Source organism: Serinus canaria, chromosome 4 (genome assembly GCF_022539315.1).
Source record: "Serinus canaria isolate serCan28SL12 chromosome 4, serCan2020, whole genome shotgun sequence".
Classification (NCBI taxonomy): domain Eukaryota; kingdom Metazoa; phylum Chordata; class Aves; order Passeriformes; family Fringillidae; genus Serinus; species Serinus canaria.
This window is the reverse complement of record NC_066317.1, coordinates 6,606,526-6,625,375: the sequence shown is the minus strand read 5'-3', so window position 1 is coordinate 6,625,375 and position 18,850 is coordinate 6,606,526. Positions and strand designations below refer to the sequence as shown.

Genomic DNA, 18,850 nt, shown 5'->3' with positions numbered 1-18,850 from the left:
TTTTTCAAACTGGGAATAAAATTCAGTGAACATAAGGAAAAAAAGATAATGTTCAGTTAATGAACAGCATAAAAAACATGGACATTAATATACAGAATAAAAACAGAATAAACAGAATAAAAAACAGTCATATTAATATATCTGTTAACACTTTGTGTTTCAAATTGTTTTCTCCTTGCTCTGTAGGAAATTGAGGTGGAAATTTTGCTCTGGGTTCCTGTGCTTTCTTCTGTATAATTCCATGCTCAGGCAAAATCTCCAAATCCCAATAGAAAAAGGCATCTACTGACACTAACTCTTTGTGTGGTTCTGATTTACAAGAATGTGCATTAGTGCCACATGTTTTCAGTGTCAGTGTTAATGAGTCTCAGTGTAAAAAGTAAAAGGGAAAAGAAGGTGTTTTTTGAGCAGTGTGGGTTTTTCTCTTGGCGCTCTTAGTATCACACTGAAATATCAGTCATATTTCATTTTGTTATTTCTCTTCTAGGCACTCTTTGGGGAGAAACAAAAAGAGGAAGAGATCAAAAAACTGCAGGAGGAGATGTCTCAACTTGCAGAAAATACTGCTGCAAGAATTAGAAAAGAAGTAAGTAATGCTTTTCAGAAAGATGGGAAGATTTTTTGGTTTTCCTCTGGTGCATGGGCATCACAAGCAGTTTTCTCACAAGAGTTTGGATAAAATAAGTGGCAAGGCAGCATGCTGACAGCACCATCCTCTTCAGCATTTATTGTCCAGACATTGTTCTAAACAACAAGCAAAACTGTTGGTGTCTCTGCAGACACTGGCATGGAGAAGGCTGCACTGTGAAGATGTGAATGGCACTTGTGGTGTCTTCATTTGTGCCTTTTCTCTCCTAAACACCCTCAGATAGTGTGGATTGATAATAATTATCTATGTCATAAGATCTGTCAGTTATTGTAGTCCCAGGTATTTTCATGCTTTATATACATGTACCACCTCTATACTACATATATATGTCAAAAAGCAAGATGGAAAAGTAGTTTGTGGGACTAATTTTGTAGTTTTACTTTGGTTACAGGTAGACACTGCCAAGAGGCAATGCAACATGCAGGTTTCTCGGCTGACAGAAGAAGTTTCAGCTCTTCAGATGGTATGGAGTTGAGTGATAAAAATATTTTCAGTAGCAAAACATTCTAAGACTTTTGCTGAAAGACTTCCACTAGAATTCAGTATTTTAGGTCAATCAATGTGTGATTAATGAGTAATTGTGTGGGACAGTCCTCTATTGCTGTATAGCACATTACATCCTGCATGTGTCCAGAGATAAATTCACAGGCATTTTGACAGTGAGATCTGTGCCCTAAAAAATATTTCCCATGTGATGGCGCTTCTTAAGGATCCCTGTTTCTTTCAGAGATACACTGAACTCAGCCTTCCTTGCTTATCTGTACAAAGGAAAGCTGATATGAAAGATGAGGAAGTATCCTAAGATAAAGTCTGTGGATCATAGGCATCCTATATCTGAATGAACCAGGAATTTGTAGTAAATTATGCAGGTGACCAGAAGAATTCAGTGCTTGTGCACCTATTTATGCATTAAATTTATTTTTATAAGGTTTCATTTGATGTGTCTTGGTCTGTATATTGAATGATCCTATAGAGAAAATAATGAGTAGGTAAATAAAATCCAATGCATCCATGGCAGCAGCAAGAACTGCATTTATACTGGGTGATGTTTGGCTTCAGTACTTCTTGAATTTTTATTTTGATTTATTAAATCTTATTTAAAAATTACTTTTATGAAAAGGAATGTGGAGAAAAACAAAGTCAACTTGAACGAGCCATTAGAGAAAAGAGAGCAGTGGAAGAAGAACTTGAAAAGGTAAGGCAATTTTATTTTTTTTACATCACATTTAAGATCTCTTTACAGAAGGAAAAATACACAGATTTTTTTCTCCATTTTTAATGCAATTCTCCCTTAATTTCTTATTTTATTTTTGAGTAGATTTTCCTAATTGTAAATTTTCATATATTTACTTTAAAGGTTGTTTGCATTCTTTTTTTTAAATCCAGAAAGTCTTTTAAAGCTGCAACACCAAACTGAAAAAGAAAGTTCTTTGAAAAGTGTCAAAAGTAAAAGAGACATGTTTAGCATAACCAAAAAAATGCTGGTACATATTCCAGTTAAGATCAATAGACAGAAAACAAAATAAATGTCTGATCAGATCCTTGGAAACTTTCCTCTTTTTCAAGTAGCAGCAACAATGTTAGAAATAGAGTTTAATTTTAAATCATAGGAAAAGAGGGTGCAATGAGGAGTAAACTGACATCTAAGTTTACTCTTCAGATTTACAGGGAGCACAGAGAGCATGAATCTGACAGTAGGAAGCTGGAGCAGCTGCATCAGAAGTATTTACTTGCAGAAGCTGCCAAGGATGACCTGCAGAGGAGTCTGCAGGTGACACAAAATAAACTCAAACAGCTGGAAATGAAGTAAGTGATGTTACAGATGTTTACAGAAGCAAGAAGAGAAATCAGTGGAAATTACTTGGACTATTTAAACTTTTCAGTGTGTGTTGTTAGGGCTTTGTCAAATCTTTTTATTCAGTAGCAGACATGGTATCAAGATACCATAATTGTGAAACTAAGCTTGATTTTATCAATTTCATCATCATGATAAAATTCTTTGCTGATTTGTGGATAGCTCCCAGTCTATTTCTTTCATTCCCTGGTTCAGCAGTTGTTCAGTTCTTCAGTTACAGCCAGACTTTCCCTCTCTTTTAGCTCTGAGGAAGAGAAATCCCGCTGCCAGGAAGTTATCTGTAAATTGCAAAGCACTCTGGATTCAGAAAGAGAAAAGAGTTCCTTTGTCAGTGAACAAAGACTAAAACTTCAGCAGGAGAATGAACAATTGCAAAATGAAATGGAGGGTTTGAGAAAACTGGCAGTAGAGGCTCAAAAAAAAGCTAAAATAAAGGTATGTTTTTTTTTGTTTTTTCTTTGTAATGCAAGGCTAATATCTGCTTAGTAAGGCAGCAGCTCTAAGAAGAAAAGCATGAAATGTTTAAACTAAGATTGAGAGCTTCAGTGATGCTTCCTGGTTGCTGCTTAAAAGTAGTTTTATTGTTGCATTGTGTGTCCTCAGAATTCATGGGGGACTCAGTCTCTGCTAATTAAATTGTATTTTAATGTGTATTAAATTCTCTTTGATCAGAAGACCCCAAATGTTCTTTGCTTTAAATAAGCAATGGATAGATTAAATAATGAAATTCCCAATCTTTATTTATTGTCTCTAATGTGTCAGAAATCTTTGTTTGTCTAAATTTCTTCCCACAGTGTTCCTCTGCTTGTGTGTCCACCGTGTTGACAGGGCAGTCAACATGGTGGACACAAATAATAAATAATAAATAATTTAACAGTGTGGCTGTCAGACATTGGTTCTTGTTTTCTGGGCAGAGGAAATTGTTCTCTATGCTTAGCTGCAAACAAGAGTACTAGCTGCAAGCTGCTTTGTTCTTTATGAACATGTTCCATTAAATGCCCCTGAGCAGGCTGCAGGTGGGATAAGGAATCAGGAGTAACCTCAACAGATTCAGGGTACCTGTGGCTTCTGGAGGGAGGAACAGCTTTCATCCTTGATGTGCTTTCTGAGAGCTGGTCCTTTTCCCTCTGCAGTGTAAGATACTAAAGAAAGGGATTTGAGGATCTGGAGCAATGAAAACAACCTCAGTAAGCAGTTTTACAAGATGTGAGTGGGGACCAGCTCAAATCTGGCTTCTACTTTGCACTACAAGATAAAGAAAGCTGTGAAACTGAGCAGGGACTCTTGTACAAGTCCAGAACTCTTTGCTTAAACAAAGGATGAGAATCTTGTAACAGAGAGGTGGTGGATATGAAGCACAGAAAGCATATACTAAATCTTTGTCTGTCTCATTTTTAATCAGGCAGGCTTCCATTACAGTCACAGATAAGATTCACTGCTTGATTTCATTTCCCTCTGATGTACAAAGGGTTGCAGATGCAGTTATGAAACTCCTAACACATTTAGCTAGATGAAAAAGAACCAGCTTGTTTCTGTGGAGAAAACACAAGGGAGAAGAATAAAGATTACTTACAAAAATAAGCATCCACAGCTCATTATCCTTTATTGTCAGTTGTCCTATTTGCTTAAATTGGCTTTGGGAACACGTATCTCTGAGTATATAATTAGAAGTTTAATTATTGTATCTTACACACTTCCAACAAATGTTTATAAATTTAACTCAGGTGTTGTGAAACAAATATTAAAAAAGAAAAGGTAAGGAGTGAGAGATTTCATTGTGCTGGATTTGTGGGGTTTTTTAGATAAGCACAATGGAGCATGAGCATGCAGTGAAAGAACATGGGTATGAAGCTCGACTCAGGGAGATGGAGGACACCAGTCACAAGTCCACCACAGAGCTCAGACGTCTCTTGGTAGCTCAGCAGAAAGCAACAAACAGGTGGAAAGAAGAAACAAAAAACCTCACTGAAACTGCAGAAGCCAGGATCAGTAAGCTGAAGTAAGTGCAGTTTTGTTCTCCTTCTGCAAAGTGTGGTTCAGATACTGTTTGTGAAGAATTTGTCGTGAAAAACCATGAAGGGCAAACCATCCAGATTCAAAGATGTGCTTGCAGCAAAACAGAGTGATCTAAACAGAACCTGTGATCCTCTCTGAAGTTAGCACTGAAGGAAAACTTTCACTGTTTCATTATCTTGTTGATAATGTCCGAGGCTTTGTAATGACAAAAAGTAAATGGAATGTATTGCTTTTGATTTTTCTCCTTCAAGATACAGCACACTCAATTTAGACAATTTTAACTTTGGATTATGAGAATTTCTGTACCTCTTCAGAAAAGCCATAACATCAGTTGTGGAGTGAATCTCCAGACTTCTAAAATAGACTGGACAAAAACCTCTTGGAATGTACTTCTAATGTGCTCTTCTGAGCAGTTCTAAATGAACATAAAAATGGGTTGTGTAATTCTCCAAAGGAAAAATAAGGTATAAATTTTTCTCTTAATTCATCCCTATTTTTAAGCTGATGCTTTTATTTTGCCGTGTAGAATACAAGAATATTTTCAGTTTTGCAAGTGTCCCCTGTGCTTCATTTCATTTCTAGGCTCAGGAAGCACTGTCAGATAGCTCAAGTAGGCTATTAATTTGAGGTTAAATTAGCCTGGTATTTTTTTAGAACTGCAGAAAAGTTTATGTCCTCAAGATCTCCTCTTCTTCAAAACTGGTTAAAAATTGGAGGAATCTGACACACTGGTCCACAAAAACTAGGAAGCCTTATTTCATAAGTCTAATTTCTTTAAAATTAAAGTAGTTAGGAAGGAATATAACATTGCATTACCTTTCAGTGGGTTTGAGAACAAAAATTCAGGTTATGTAGCTCTGTTAACTTGATAAATTTGAAGCAGCCCTTTAATCACTTAGAGTGATGCACTCATGTGGTTCTTTGCTGAGTGATTTTTAGAAGTTGCTTTGCTATCAAGTTAACATGGAAGCAAAGCTTTTCCCTATTAAAACTGGGAACCTGTTAATTCTACCTTTCCTTTCCTTTGGGGTAGTCTTGGGTTTTTTTAATGTTTTATTATTAATGTAATGCAGGTAAATTTTAGCTCTTAAATTTGTAGGGTTTTTCCTGTAAAACAAAATACAAAACTTCACAGCTGAGCCTCTAGGTTCATCATTAGATCCTGGATGGGGTTCAGCAAGTTCCACTTAAAAGGAGAAAATTGCAGACTTCCAAAATAATTAAAGTTATCTGTGATGTAGCTGTTTTCCTTTTAAAACCTTTACTGTTCAGTGTTAAAATGTTGTTACAGCAGACCAAAAGATTTAGACCTCATTTTTCTGCAGCAAAATGCTGACATAGAAAATACAAGGAAGTCTGCTTTGTGAACCTGGATGAAAAGTGGATAATAAATCTTGAAAATGTCCCTGTTTATGTGACTTCAGTAGATATTTTGGTGCAAGTCTAAAAGCTAAGTCAGTTACTTTATGACATGGTTTTGTGTGTTATGCCTTTGCATACTGTATAAGCTAGAAATAGAAGTCTTTATCAGGCATTTGCTCTACCTGGCAAGGCAGCTAGCAGCAGAAACAGGAGGGTTGTCATTTAGACTGACATCAGGAATTTAGTGTTAAATCTGTGCAGTGATGCTCTGATATCATGGTGAGAAGTAGTCTAACTGAACCTTATCAGTATTATCTGGAAATTTTAAAGCCAGCTTATTTTTCACTTTATATGCATTGCCAGACACTCGGCAATGTAATGCAAAATGCAGTTGGTGTGAAAATCAGCTCCAGAATTTACATTGTAGTAGTTATTCAGCACAGAAGTCCTTGCTTATACTATAAATGTATAATTATCATATTTCTTTTCATCTATCACAATAACATTTTGACTGCAGGTACAGAGCAGCAAATAGCTTCTTACTGTGTTGGGAGCTAAAATCAAGTTGCTGATTATTTAAAAAGCTGAGTAATTTTGCTGCAAATGCATTTATCAGGGAAATTTCACTAAGAACACAAAATAAGACTGATACTGGTAATGGAATAATTAATCTATTGTTAATTAAATGCTGTGTTTGAAAGGTCTTTTGAGGCTAATGCAGGAAATGTTCTCACCCAGCCTTGGGGTGGGGTCCAAGGGAACAGAGGATCCATGTAAATACGTGAGCAAATGCAGAAGATGTGTTGGTGAGGTGTAGCAGAATTAAATTTTTTAACAAAACTACAGTTTTTAACGAGATTCATTACTCTTGCAGCGTGCTAATGTGTTTTATAGCTGAGTGGTTTTCTAGGAAGTTAGAAACTTCCTAACCAAGTCCTGTCCATGTGTGTGGGGAAAGCATTTTAGATTGCATTGCTCCAGGAGGTTGTTGTTAGCACAGCTCCCATAAACACTGACTCAGTGTCCCATTTGTTAGTGTAGGTGTTTCCCATTCCTTTGCCTGAAAGTCATGGTGCTTTTCCAGTTCTGTCCTCATTGCTTTCATTTCCCATGTGAAGGTGTCTGAAGCATTTTGGCTTCTTTATTAAACTGACCACCAGCAGCTGGTAACTTTTCCACATTCCTTGCTGCTCATTTGTCATGTTCTAAGTCTGCAGGGTTTTGTTGGTGAGGTGTAATCCCTATGCACAAAGGAAGCATTAAATAAATTCAAATAAGGAATGAAGCAGCACCAGTGAATGTTAGGGGGTTTTTGATCTGAAAAAAAATTAGGAAGTAAAAGTACATTTTGCAAACTGTAATGATAGAGCCTATAATGTAAAAACAGAAGAATCTAACAGATCAGTGAAAAAGCTGTAGATAGAAGTGTTGATAAGTAAATTTGATTCTTCCAGACTTGATTGAAAATTATTCTCTGCTTTTCTGGACCTTTGGATCTCATTCAAGTTAAACATGTAACTGTTGCTGATAAAGCTGAACTTGGAATTCAGAACCAGGGCTGAAACAGGAGGCAGTGCACTGAATACTTGTAGACTAAATTACATTTACATTTTCTTCATACAAATGTATTACAGTCTTCATTTATGAGAAAAGCTTTCTTCCCTCTGAGCCTCTTAGGATATTGCATGCATCTTAAGGAGGATTTATGGGTAACAGACCTCATCTTCACCTTGCAGAAGGGCAAGGAGCCAGTTTTGCTTCCCTCTCCTTCTGCCTGTCAACCCTGAAGGTATCTAAGGAGGTCACTGCTCCTTGTGACACAGGTCATCATTCCAAATACAAACCTTGCTCTTGGCAGCATGGCAAACAACTCACTGCCAAGTTTATTCTCTTTATTCTCACAGTCTCTGCTCTGGCAGAGTCAGAAACCAAACTGCTCTGACCCCTGATTGCATCCATGGTAAATGGACTGGGAGTTCTCATGAAGTGAACTTAGCAAATGCTTGCAATTATAAAATAGTAGTAAAATAGTATAAAGTGAGTGATCACTGTAAAAAGTTGTAAAAAAAAGTCATCTTTCATATTCTTTATAGGAATTTCATTGGAAAACAGAAGTATAGAAATTTTATAAAACTGTCAAACTTTCATAAAAAAGAGCTTCTTCTTTTCACAAAAAGAGCTTCTAAGTCTTGGTGAATAATTTAAGTATTTTACGTTCATCAGATTAACTGATTCTTGAGTAACTAATTTATTCTTTCCCCCTCCTCCTCTATATGTGGAATGTTGTCCAAGTAATCTAAATAACCAAATGAGACTTAATGTTGAAAAAGCCATTTTGATCTCCAGTGTCACTTCTCCAGAGATGGGTGTTGAATTTGATAGGAACTAGAAGCACTCCATGGATAAGAACTAGAAGCACTCCATGGATAAGAACTAGAAGCAATCCATGTTGCTGTTGTTGCTGATGCCACAGGGTGTAGAGCTTCCAATTGGGAAACTTTAGGCTCTCAGTTTGAATGTCCCAAAAATTTAAGGTGATCTGCCTTTGACAGTCATGGCAAAAAAATCAGCGTTGAGTGCTTTTTACTTTTCTTGTCTTCATCTGAAAGAATTTACTTTTGAAAGAAGTGAGGAAAGCATGAACAAGTTTTTACAGGCTCTTGCTGTCACTGAAGCACTATAATCCAGAAGATTGGTTCCTCTGGCCACATCTGGATAAGACTGCTCTTGTCACTTTACAGCATCACTGTAAAGCTCTGTAGCTCTTCAGACTTCAGCTGAGAAGAATAAATGACAGCACATAGGAAGTGGAATCAGCAATACCAAAGGGTGTTTAGGAAATTTGTAAATTGGAAGGAAATAAACTTCAGTTACAGCAGAACAGAGGGTAGAGTGGGAAGGGTTGAAAGAGACAGTTCTGACAGCAGAATTCAGGCAAAACCAGGGTAATTCAGTCTGCCAGCATCTTCTCAAATAAAATGAAGTGACAGACTCTATGCAAGTTTCAAATAAAATGAAGTGACAGACTCTATGCAAGTTTTAAAAATAAACAGATGATTGATTTGTTCTGTAAAGCCCACCTTTGCAGGTCTGTAGATAAATGAACAAATACAAAAGATGGTTAATCATATCTGCCATCTTGTTGGCATATATTTTTTGTAGTATCAGTATTTTTTGTAGCTTTTTATGTCCTTACCCTGAGAATGAAAAGCTGGGGTAAAGAGAGAGAATTTTGCAGGTAAGCAGATAAACCCTTGCCAGACTCTGCACCAGTGGCCAACACCAAGAGCTTATTTTTGCTGAACATGATTCTGGTTGGAGCAAGAGTAAGATTCACCTGGATAAACAAAGTTTTCTATTGAATCAAATGACTGAATCATCCCAGAATGCCCTTCAAGTGGACTAGATCTGGACAACTGCAGACAGGGAAAAAGGTCAGTCCTCTAACTTGAAAACTGACAGGAAATTGACAGTTCTCTTGACTTTGCCAAGGATATTGCTCTGGCCTGTCAGACACATGGATGATTGCTCAGTTTAGGTACAGTTTAGCTTGAATAGGGGTAGAAATAGTTATACACAGGTCTGTTCTTCTACAAAACAGTGCATGAAACAATGTATAAGCATTGGCCTTAACTATAAAGGGGGTAAGTTTCCTTCCATGAAACATTGCATTTGAGGAGCTTTAAAATCTGAACCCTTTAATTACAGAAGTAATAAAATGCAGTAATAATACACAATGTGAACAAACAAATTAATAATCCTATTCATGTGCCATTATTATCTAGTAGCAAGATATAACTTTTGGGGGGGAATAAAAAACACTTGTAGCATAAACCTATTTATCTGAGTAACTATACAGAATGGCTTAATTTCCTTAATAGTCACTTGCATTATAATTGTCTGTACTTAACAAAAGGGAATCCTTGCTATATTGTTTTTATATTTAAGGACTTTGCTTAGCTTAAGCCATCTGACTGCAGCTATTTTGGGTGTCTTTGTTCCAGTTTTTGCCTCTGACACATTTCTTTGTCATAGTTGGAGTCCCTGACTCATCAGTAGGCATGTGTGGGGTTTGGAGTTCTTTGTTTTTATTTTCTGTGATTGAAAATAGTCTGCCTCTGAGGAATGACCTTTTTTGGTGGCAATATATGAAATGTTGGCTGTGAATGCTTTCTCCATTTCCCTGCACCCTGAAGAGTACAGGGAGTGAATTGCATGGCATCTTGAGATGAGGAAGTTGCCTCTTTTTCTGAAACATTATTCTTGGCTGCACTTGTGCAATGTTTGGCAGCCATAGCTGCTTATTTTAAGATGTTCATTAAAGAAAAAAAATATTACCAGGATGAGAGACAGCTGCAGGTACTGGCAGTATACAAAATTCATAATTACTAAGAGTAACTGAAGCATATTATAGTATAATTCAACGAAAAAAACAGCTGGCACATGCTATATTTGTCATGAGAGCTTTGCAGAAAGTACTTGCTGCAGCTGGTGGATTTATCACCCGTCTGCTGAAATGCTGGAAGCTCACCTTTTGTTTCCTGCTCACTTAGCAAAGACAATGTGCAGTGGGGGCTGGTGTAATTATCCAGCAGTTGGGGTTATTGCTCATTTCTAATACTGAGATCTCATAAGTTGTGTTTGGGGGAGGGTTAACACTCAGAATGAATCAACTGTCTAGCTCAATAGCCATCACATTTCCTGATGCTTACAAGGTTAAACTGTTTCCTTTTAAATATGTGTTCAGTGTGATCTCATTATGAAAATAATTTCTTGATCACAGCTGTGTATGAGCCTGTAAACTCTGTTTATGGTCTGTGCTGCTAAGCATGCTAATTCCACACCTCAGCACAAGCAAGGAGACAGGCTCCTTTCAGTAACTCTGAATTTTTAGGGCACCTAAAAATTGGTCTGCTATATTGAAAATGCCTCATTTGATGCTTGCTACTAATTACAGAGGACAAATTACAAAAATAGTGTTACATACTGCCTTGATCCTGCAATCTTAAGTCTTACTTTATATAAAAGTGTTCACATGTGATAACAGGTATAACCTAGATGTGATTTTAACTGTTTAACAACACTGAAATATCTCCCTATGTACTTTCATTTCTATCAAAGTTCAAAGTTGTTGAAGTTTTTGTGATATCTACCTGGGACTGGTGAAAGAGGTTGAGAAGGTGGGTTGAGAATAGGTGAGTGGAAATTCCTCACCAGATGTAGTGGTGACCCGATGTTACACATGCATTGCAACCTTGTATTTCAAGTGCCATGTATCAAACTTTTATGAAGTACTAAGTTGAAAAGTTTATAACAGCAAATCATTGTTGAGAACTAAGTGTCATCATTAAAATAGCAGACTTTAAGGTGAAAATCTGAGGTTAAAGTATCTGCTGCCTTACCTCCATTCCCTCAAAGAGAATAAAGGCTTTAACTTCCCAGGCAGTTTCAGCAACAGGTGAGGCGGTGGAGACTGGTCAGAGGTTAGAGCAGCTCACCTAGGTTTGCATCTTTCCCTGGCCAAAATTCCTGGAGTTGGGTCTTTAGTCATCCTTCTTGTGCTGATAGAAGGCAATAACTGTTTCCTTTAGGCACTAGCTCAGAGATTGTCTGTCATAACCCAGATGTTTTTTGTCTTCAATACTGTGTAAATTGAAGATCACTAAAACTCATTCAGTATAAAAGTCAAAAGACTGCTTTGAAGTAGGTGGTATTTTCCTTTTCCTCACAAAGTGTCACATTGTTGTCTGTCTCACAAGTATAGAGTGAGTTATTTTTAGGTACTTCAAAGCACCTTTTAAATGCCTGCATTGAGGTCTGGTTATGGAACACTAATTAGAATGTTAATCTCAATATTGAACTTACTGTGCAAAATGCAGCTTATATTTATTGTATCCTAGATAGCATGCCTCCAAAATAAGGTTCAATAAACAGGGGAAAAAAAAACCCTGTAAAATGTCAAGTGCTCTTGACACAGTCTTGCTGCTTCCAACAAATACATCTTGTTCCTCTGCCATTACACTTCTGAATGCACAGCATGAAGAAGTGCTGTGTGGTTCTTTTGAAATGGGTGGCTTAAGAGTAACCCTGCAATTAAAACCCACCATAAGCCTGCACAATTCAGGGAGCTATCTATGAAATTACATTCCAATAACTGAAGTACTACTGTTTGCCAATCAGCATCTTTTCTTCTGATTCCCAGAAGTGAGCTGCGTCAACAAAAACTCCGTAGCCAGGAGCTCATTTCCCAGCTGGAAATAGCAAATGAGAAGGTAACTGAGGTAAGATAATGACTGATGTGACAGCTACTTTCAGTGTGCATACACTTAAGATCTTAGCAGAAACCTATTTAGGTGAGTTATGTTGCTGGCTTAGAGAAAAGTAAGGATTTTTGACAGGGCTAGTCAGTAACGGTTGGGAAGCCTCACTGTTTCTTGCTGACTGACATGTTCCAATGGCAGGAAGACAAATGAACTTTACTCTCAAATTACAGATGTAAAAGGGGAAATCATCTTTCTGTCTTTCTAAGTGACTAATCTAGCAATTCTGGACAAATTTCAGGAAATGTTTCTGAACTTAACTTCCGCCTGTGAATCCCTGCAAGCCCCTAAACAGGAGCAGGCACACTGGGATAATGGATAATGTGGCACATACATACACTCACCAAGTTCTCCACATGCTGTGTGCATGCAGAATTTACATTCTGTGTCCATGTATGAATATAGCTAAAAGCACTATCCATTAAAGATGAAGGGCAGGGTTGTTTTGGAATGTGCATTGTTCAATAATTAATGGGCACTTTAGGAAAGGGCTTTCCTGTCAGCCTTATAAATCTGGGATAACATCTACTTCTATCCAGAATAAGTCCTTCTGTCTTGTTTTTTTGTAGTGCTGTGTTATTTAGAGGACAAAAATAATATGAGAAGTGAGTAAAGGCTGTTAAGAAAGGCTTTTTGAAGGGAACAGATGAGATCTGTAGCAGGTTTATCATCCCATTTGTATTATCTACTGTATTTCTTCTGAGCTAAATAGCTAAACCATTTCTGTTGTAAGGTTGCATGGATTAAATAACCTGAATTAAAATGTTAGCCTCAATCCATCCTGCTGCAAGGTGTTGAAATGAGTAAAACTTCCCTGCAGATTGATTGGAAAAGTCAGATGATGTCACAATTGAGCTGGAAATTCTCTATAATGTGTCAGCAGTTTGTCCTCAGGCTTTTATTGTAACAGTTCCACTTCTGATGTTCCTCTTGTGTTAAGCCTTTTTTTTGCTACTTTATCCACTGAATGAGGGGGTTCAGTGAAAAAGAACTTGGCATTGTGATGAGAGATTCTGTTTCCACAGGATGAGACGTTGATGACGGAGTATCGGGAATACATCGACAGGCTTCAGAGGCGGCTGAGCCAGGCAGAACAGAGAGCAGCCACAGCATCCCAGCAGGTACCCAGCTCACAAAAAGTCTTATCCAAGCACATGGAATGTGCAAAAGTACTCATCTGACATCATTCCTCAGGCAGAGGTGATCCCTGATGAGCATTATTACCAACACGATTTTAACAAGCTTGGATTTTGGACAGGTCACCTTCTGACAGGGTGTTTATTTGACAGCTTAGGTTTGTGGAATTTCATATGAATGAAACCTGCATGGTTCAAAATGTGTGAATTAAGGTGTACAAGCCTTTCCAAATCCTTAATAACTGTAGCTCCTGTTTGCTTGTCTGCTGGAGTGCACCCACTGCAGATATCATTGGCTGTGTCTAACAGCTGCAGCAGCTTCTGCAGTGGTAAAAATTGTAGACAGAGTAGGAAATGCTTGTTTCTTTCCAGGCCATTGGAGAGGTGAAGGAGAGAGTGTATCCCTCTTGGTATTCAATTTTTCCATAGTGTTTCAGCTGTACAACTTGAAGGAAATCCCATGGGGGTTTATAAACTGAGTTCATTTTTTTGCCAAGAAGTTCATTACTCAAGTTGGCCTCCTATTAAGTCAAGATGGTCTTTCTGCCTCCTGCTTTTTTTTTTTTTTTTTTTTTTACAGTGATTTAGGAAAACCATTTGCAAATTACAGCTTGTTAATGTGGGTGACCCCATGTGAGCTGCAGAGAGGAGAGATGTTTGGCTGACCTAAATTGCTCAGTTAGGACAAATGGCATTTTTTTTCCCCAACAGCAGTGAATAAATGGGCATAGCTGCCAAGCTGTCATAACATAAGCTGTGGTTCCTGGCTCTAAATGCTCTCTGTCATGACAAGGTCTATTCAGCTGCTGAAGATTTGCTCTGAAAGAGGATTTTTTTTTTCTTTAACCTCCTGTTTGTTATGTGGATCTGTTTAGCTCTAATGCTTCTAAGATGCTGTCTTCCCATAAAACCCCAAACATCCTTATGTCACGTTGCAAGGGAATAAACTTGTGGCCTTGGTGCCCACAGAGGAAGAGGTCTTGCTGTTTCTGGAAACATTGGTAATTAGCTGTTCCTCACCAGGCTTTCTCTGAAAGCTAACAAAGAGATCTGATGTTGTGCAGCCCAAATGCTGTTGCCAGACTTCAGAACTGCCTTGCCCTCATGGCAGAGGTTACTGCAGAGGCCTGGCTGCTTTCTAGTGACTTCACAAATGTTGTGCCAAGCCCCTTCCTTTTTCTCTCCACCCCAAAAAAACCACAGGCTGGCAGTGTCTCTCTCAAGGTTTCCAGAAGTGCTGCAAGAATGTCCCCTCTTCTGAATCTGGGTATTTATTCTCTCCTAGGGCCCAGAAGCCTGAATGTTCAGATGTGAATTCCATCAGAGTAATGATTCTCTCTATTTCTAACCTGTAGGCTGAGTGCTGCTTTCTGGCTTGTGCTTTCTCACTACTTTATCCACCTTCACTGTAAAATTGTATCAGATATAGACTAGAGCTAGACTTGGAGGGAGCCTAAAAATTACCCTTTTATTGTGGTCACTTCATGACTGTAAATCTTAGCTTATTCTGAAATAATAGTGATTCAGTAAGAACCATAAAAAAATACAAAATGATGCTTGCACAAATTTAAAACATCTATCCTGTAGGTGTCTTTTGAAGTGTATTCCTGCTACCTACCATCTTGTATTCTCTGGGAATTAAGACAGATCTACAGAGTGCATTGTAAATTTTGCTGTTCATCCCAAATTCACACTGCCTGTGCTTGTTCTCTCTCCTTCATGACACATTCAGTATGGAAGTTCTACTGTTGCTGTTACTTTGATCCTACAAAGAATTATTATGAAGCTATCACCTGCTTGTGTTTCATTACAGCTCAGCCTGATAACTACACAGAATAAAAAAGCTGCTTCCCTGAAAGATCTGGAAACTATTTAACACGTGTTTTTAATCATTCATTTATCAACTCCCATTCATGCTGGGAGTTAGGAGGTTGCTGGAGAAACTTCATATTGGAGCACTACAGTCAAAAGCACAGCAAGGCTTGTAGAACTTAAATTCTGGTAAGAAAAGGAGTGGATGAAGATGCTGTCTCTGTATGCACAATAAAGACTGGAAGAAGTCTGCAAAATGTTGTCATTCAAGTCCTTTAATGTAGCAAATAAAAAAATTTGGCACAGTGCTGTGGCACATTCAGGGTTTTTTGGTCTTAAATCCAGTGGCTCCAACTGTGACGAGATTGTGTACAGGCAGTAGCTAACACTTGTGTTGAAATTCATCTTGGCTTTGCTGATGTGCAGTCAGTATATTTCATTTTTCATTATAGTGCTGGTAACTTGGGAACAAATTGAAGATCCTTTGTGAATTATAATTAGACTCATTACAGCATGAGTGCCAGAGTTGCTCTTTTGTTTGTCAGTGTTTGAGCTGCACGATGCCTCCGTTGCCTTCCAGTGTAAAGAATTCAGTTTGGTTTGGTTTGATGGCCCTAAGGTGCAGGAAATAATGAAAATGCTGCTGAGGCTACTCAGCTCATTCTTAGCTCTGTCATCCTCCTGCAGTTGTGCTTTTTCTTCATACTATATTAATAATTTCATAATTATTTTACAATTCCTTGCTTTTCTGTTGGTCTGCTCCATTGGTTTGGACATATCTGGGAAATTCCATTCTTTTATTTCAATTTGCACAAAGGTAAATCATCCAGCCTTTATATCTTTTGAAGGAGTGGATTTCAGTTGTACAGATGCCAAGATGTGGGAATCCTCATGTACATGGGGTTTCTTTGATAGTTGAGACAGATCACAGCTATCATTCTACAATTACAGCCAAACTCCATTTTCTCTTGTAGCATATGTTACAAGCATTAGATAGGTGTTTGAGTGATTTTAAAGTGCTCACATCTTGGCCTTAACTGACATAACTGCTTGTCCTTCCACTTAAATGTGAAGAGTGCAGTTCTGGTTTCTAACCTCTCATTCAGCTGCTGGCTAGTGCTTGATGGAAATGTCTCATTTGTGCCGATGGCAGTGGATCTTCACCATATTTGCATTTCAGAGGACAGAAGACTTTGTGCTGCCTCCTGAAATCTTGGCTGTTCAGGTAGAGCCTGGAAGATGGATACACCCTCAGAAACAGTTCCTGCTTGCTGCAGGGAAAGCACTAGTTCCTACAGTGGTTGCTTTTTCTTCTTGATAGATGCCTGTATCCACTGCAATCTCTGAATCTCAATTTTGGTTAAAAGATGTGAAAGATTCTCCAAAACAACATGGATACATTTTTCAGAAGCTCCGAGTGTTTGTTTGGGTGAGATTTTCATCAATCAGCAGAGTGATAGAGAGGCAGGCAAGTACCAGGCACCTTGTTCCATTTGCATAATGCACAGCTGAGATGATGACAGGCCACCTGGAAAATTTTGTGTGAGCCATTAATCCCCTTCACTCCTCAAAGGCAGGCTCTGACTGTGAAGTGAAACCTGGCTGGAAGGGGCAGGCACTTCTCAGGATTTGGTATTTGTTCCTGGAGGCTTCCCTGTCAATTATGGGTATATTCATTTCACCCTGGGGTGCAGCTCTTACCTGGTGGCTGTCTGCCAGAACAGCAACTGCAGGGATGACACAAAGGAAGGGGCATGAGAGCAATTCCAGCAGCTGACACAGGAAAGGAAAAGGTTTCTGTCCTGGACACAAAGAGGAATGTGGTGACATGGAGTTCATCATACACCCAGCACCTCCTTCATTTCCCTGAGGTGGCTAGAGGAGGCTGCTCCCAAATTGGGAGGTCTGTTTTTTTCAAGATAGATTGCCCAGCGTGTCCTTTCACAGCCTTGCCTTGCCTTTTCTTGCTTGGCACCAAGTCCATTCCGTATTTCTGCATCTGGAGTTTAGAGGATTCTTCATCTCCTGGAAATCCTGCTGTACAAGATGTTCCCTCAGTAATGCATGACTCCAGCCAGTTCAGAGTGTGAAAGAACTTTCAGCCTGATTATCCCAAAGATCCACAGCTTCAAACCTCAGGTTCCTTTTCCAGTGGAACAAGTACAGAGATCATGGACTGTGCAAGGACATCCTCTGTCTACATGGAAAACATGGAAATGTTTTGAGGTAAGGAACATCTCTGTGAGGATGCCAAGGGGATAACCACAGTGTGCTGCTGATGGGATGGGCACAGTCATAACAAGCAGTCCTTAAAAAAAACCTTAAAAACCTTAAAACTTTACAACATCTTGCAGCTGCAGTGTGCATGGTGATACCTGTACTAATATATCAAAGCTGTTCAGACTATTGCAGTCAAGTGTTTTTGTAAGAACTCAAATACAATTACAGGGAGGTCTAAACCACTGCTGGCAAGGATACTGCAAAAATTTACAGCATTTATTCACATACAGACAAAAGGCACAATTCTACGGAATATTTTAACAAAAAATACAGCTGTTTTAACTAGGTCTTTAGAAATACTTCAAAAAAGGGAGAAAATAAATACAGGATTGGGCCATGTCATATAAAATAGTCATCTCTACATATACTTTTTTATTTCTGTTTCTCTTCATGCACCTTTTTTTTTTTCATGAATTTCAGCTGAACGGACACCAAAGCTAGGCACATAGTGAAAAATCTGTACAAGTTTTACAAATGTCATCACAATTGTCTCAAACTTCTGAAATCAAGATTTGTACACAACATGAACCCTTCATTTAGATCTGTGTGAGTTTATAACCTAACAAATGGCATTCCAGGCAACTCTACAGACGTTCAACTAGCCTACGGTTGGACAGAACACACGGATCATATCAAAGATCTCTTGGTCAGTCAGCACAAGGAAAGGTCACACTTGGAAACAGAAATCCAGCAAATCCCAGTAAAACACAGGGGTGGGTTTGTCACTGCAGGACCTGCAGCACCTCCTGCTGAGGGCTAAGCACAGGGACAAAACTAACCTACAGAGCTGGTCGTACCACAGCCTTTTTGGTTTGGGGTCAGCTCCACTGGAAACCTCACAAAGCTTTCTGCCCTCAGTGCCAGGGGACAAAGCAGCTAAGGCATTCACTCTGCACAACATAAGTGTTCATAATATAGTGCAAATTAACAAGGTACCTCTGTCCAAGGGGTGTGAGGTCAAAGGTTTACTCAGAATCCAAATTTAGGGTATTCCATCTATGGCTTGACAATTCCTGTGTGGTCATGAGCTTCTTTCTTACAGAAAATACCAGTGCCTGTCTGGAGAATGTTGCTGGATGTTTTTTTACCTAGCTTTTACCTTTTCTCTGTCTGCTGTTTATACTTTGAAGACATCCCAAGAGTGGCTATGTAACCTCAGTCACCAGTGCCCTGCCTGACTTTCACCTCTGTAAATCATGTATTTACTCTGACTTCTTGGGATCAGCAACAGGATTTTCAAAGTGTATTATCTTACATAAAATTGCCCTTCCTCAAAAGGTTAAGACTTCTGAGTTTTAAAACAGGGATGCATTCTGGTGAAATATTTAACTGCTAATATTAACTTGCATAGCAAGATAGGGTGTTAAGCCTTCTTTACTTTCTGATTGAATCCTCAGTCCTATGGCAGAGGAATTCTGTG

At 38.5% G+C, this 18,850-nt stretch overlaps 1 protein-coding gene across 3 annotated transcripts in view; it reads left to right on the top strand.

Annotated features, from left to right (window-relative positions):
- The window catches only part of SCLT1 (sodium channel and clathrin linker 1), a 32,564-nt gene extending 13,981 nt beyond the window's left edge, over window positions 1-18,583 (top strand). For 2 of the 3 annotated variants that reach the window (XM_018921164.3, XM_009096312.4), the window contains exons 13-21: window positions 488-586; window positions 1,041-1,112; window positions 1,770-1,844; window positions 2,310-2,455; window positions 2,747-2,939; window positions 4,307-4,503; window positions 12,085-12,163; window positions 13,228-13,323; window positions 15,152-18,583. In XM_018921164.3, the coding sequence (XP_018776709.3) occupies window positions 488-586; window positions 1,041-1,112; window positions 1,770-1,844; window positions 2,310-2,455; window positions 2,747-2,939; window positions 4,307-4,503; window positions 12,085-12,163; window positions 13,228-13,323; window positions 15,152-15,214 (1,020 nt within the window). In that variant the 3' untranslated portion in view covers window positions 15,215-18,583. Of the gene's footprint in view, window positions 1-487; window positions 587-1,040; window positions 1,113-1,769; window positions 1,845-2,309; window positions 2,456-2,746; window positions 2,940-4,306; window positions 4,504-12,084; window positions 12,164-13,227; window positions 13,324-14,623 lie in introns of all 3 variants that reach the window. The other variant, XM_050974136.1, reaches the window with a different exon arrangement.
- The last annotated feature ends 267 nt before the right edge of the window (window positions 18,584-18,850 follow it).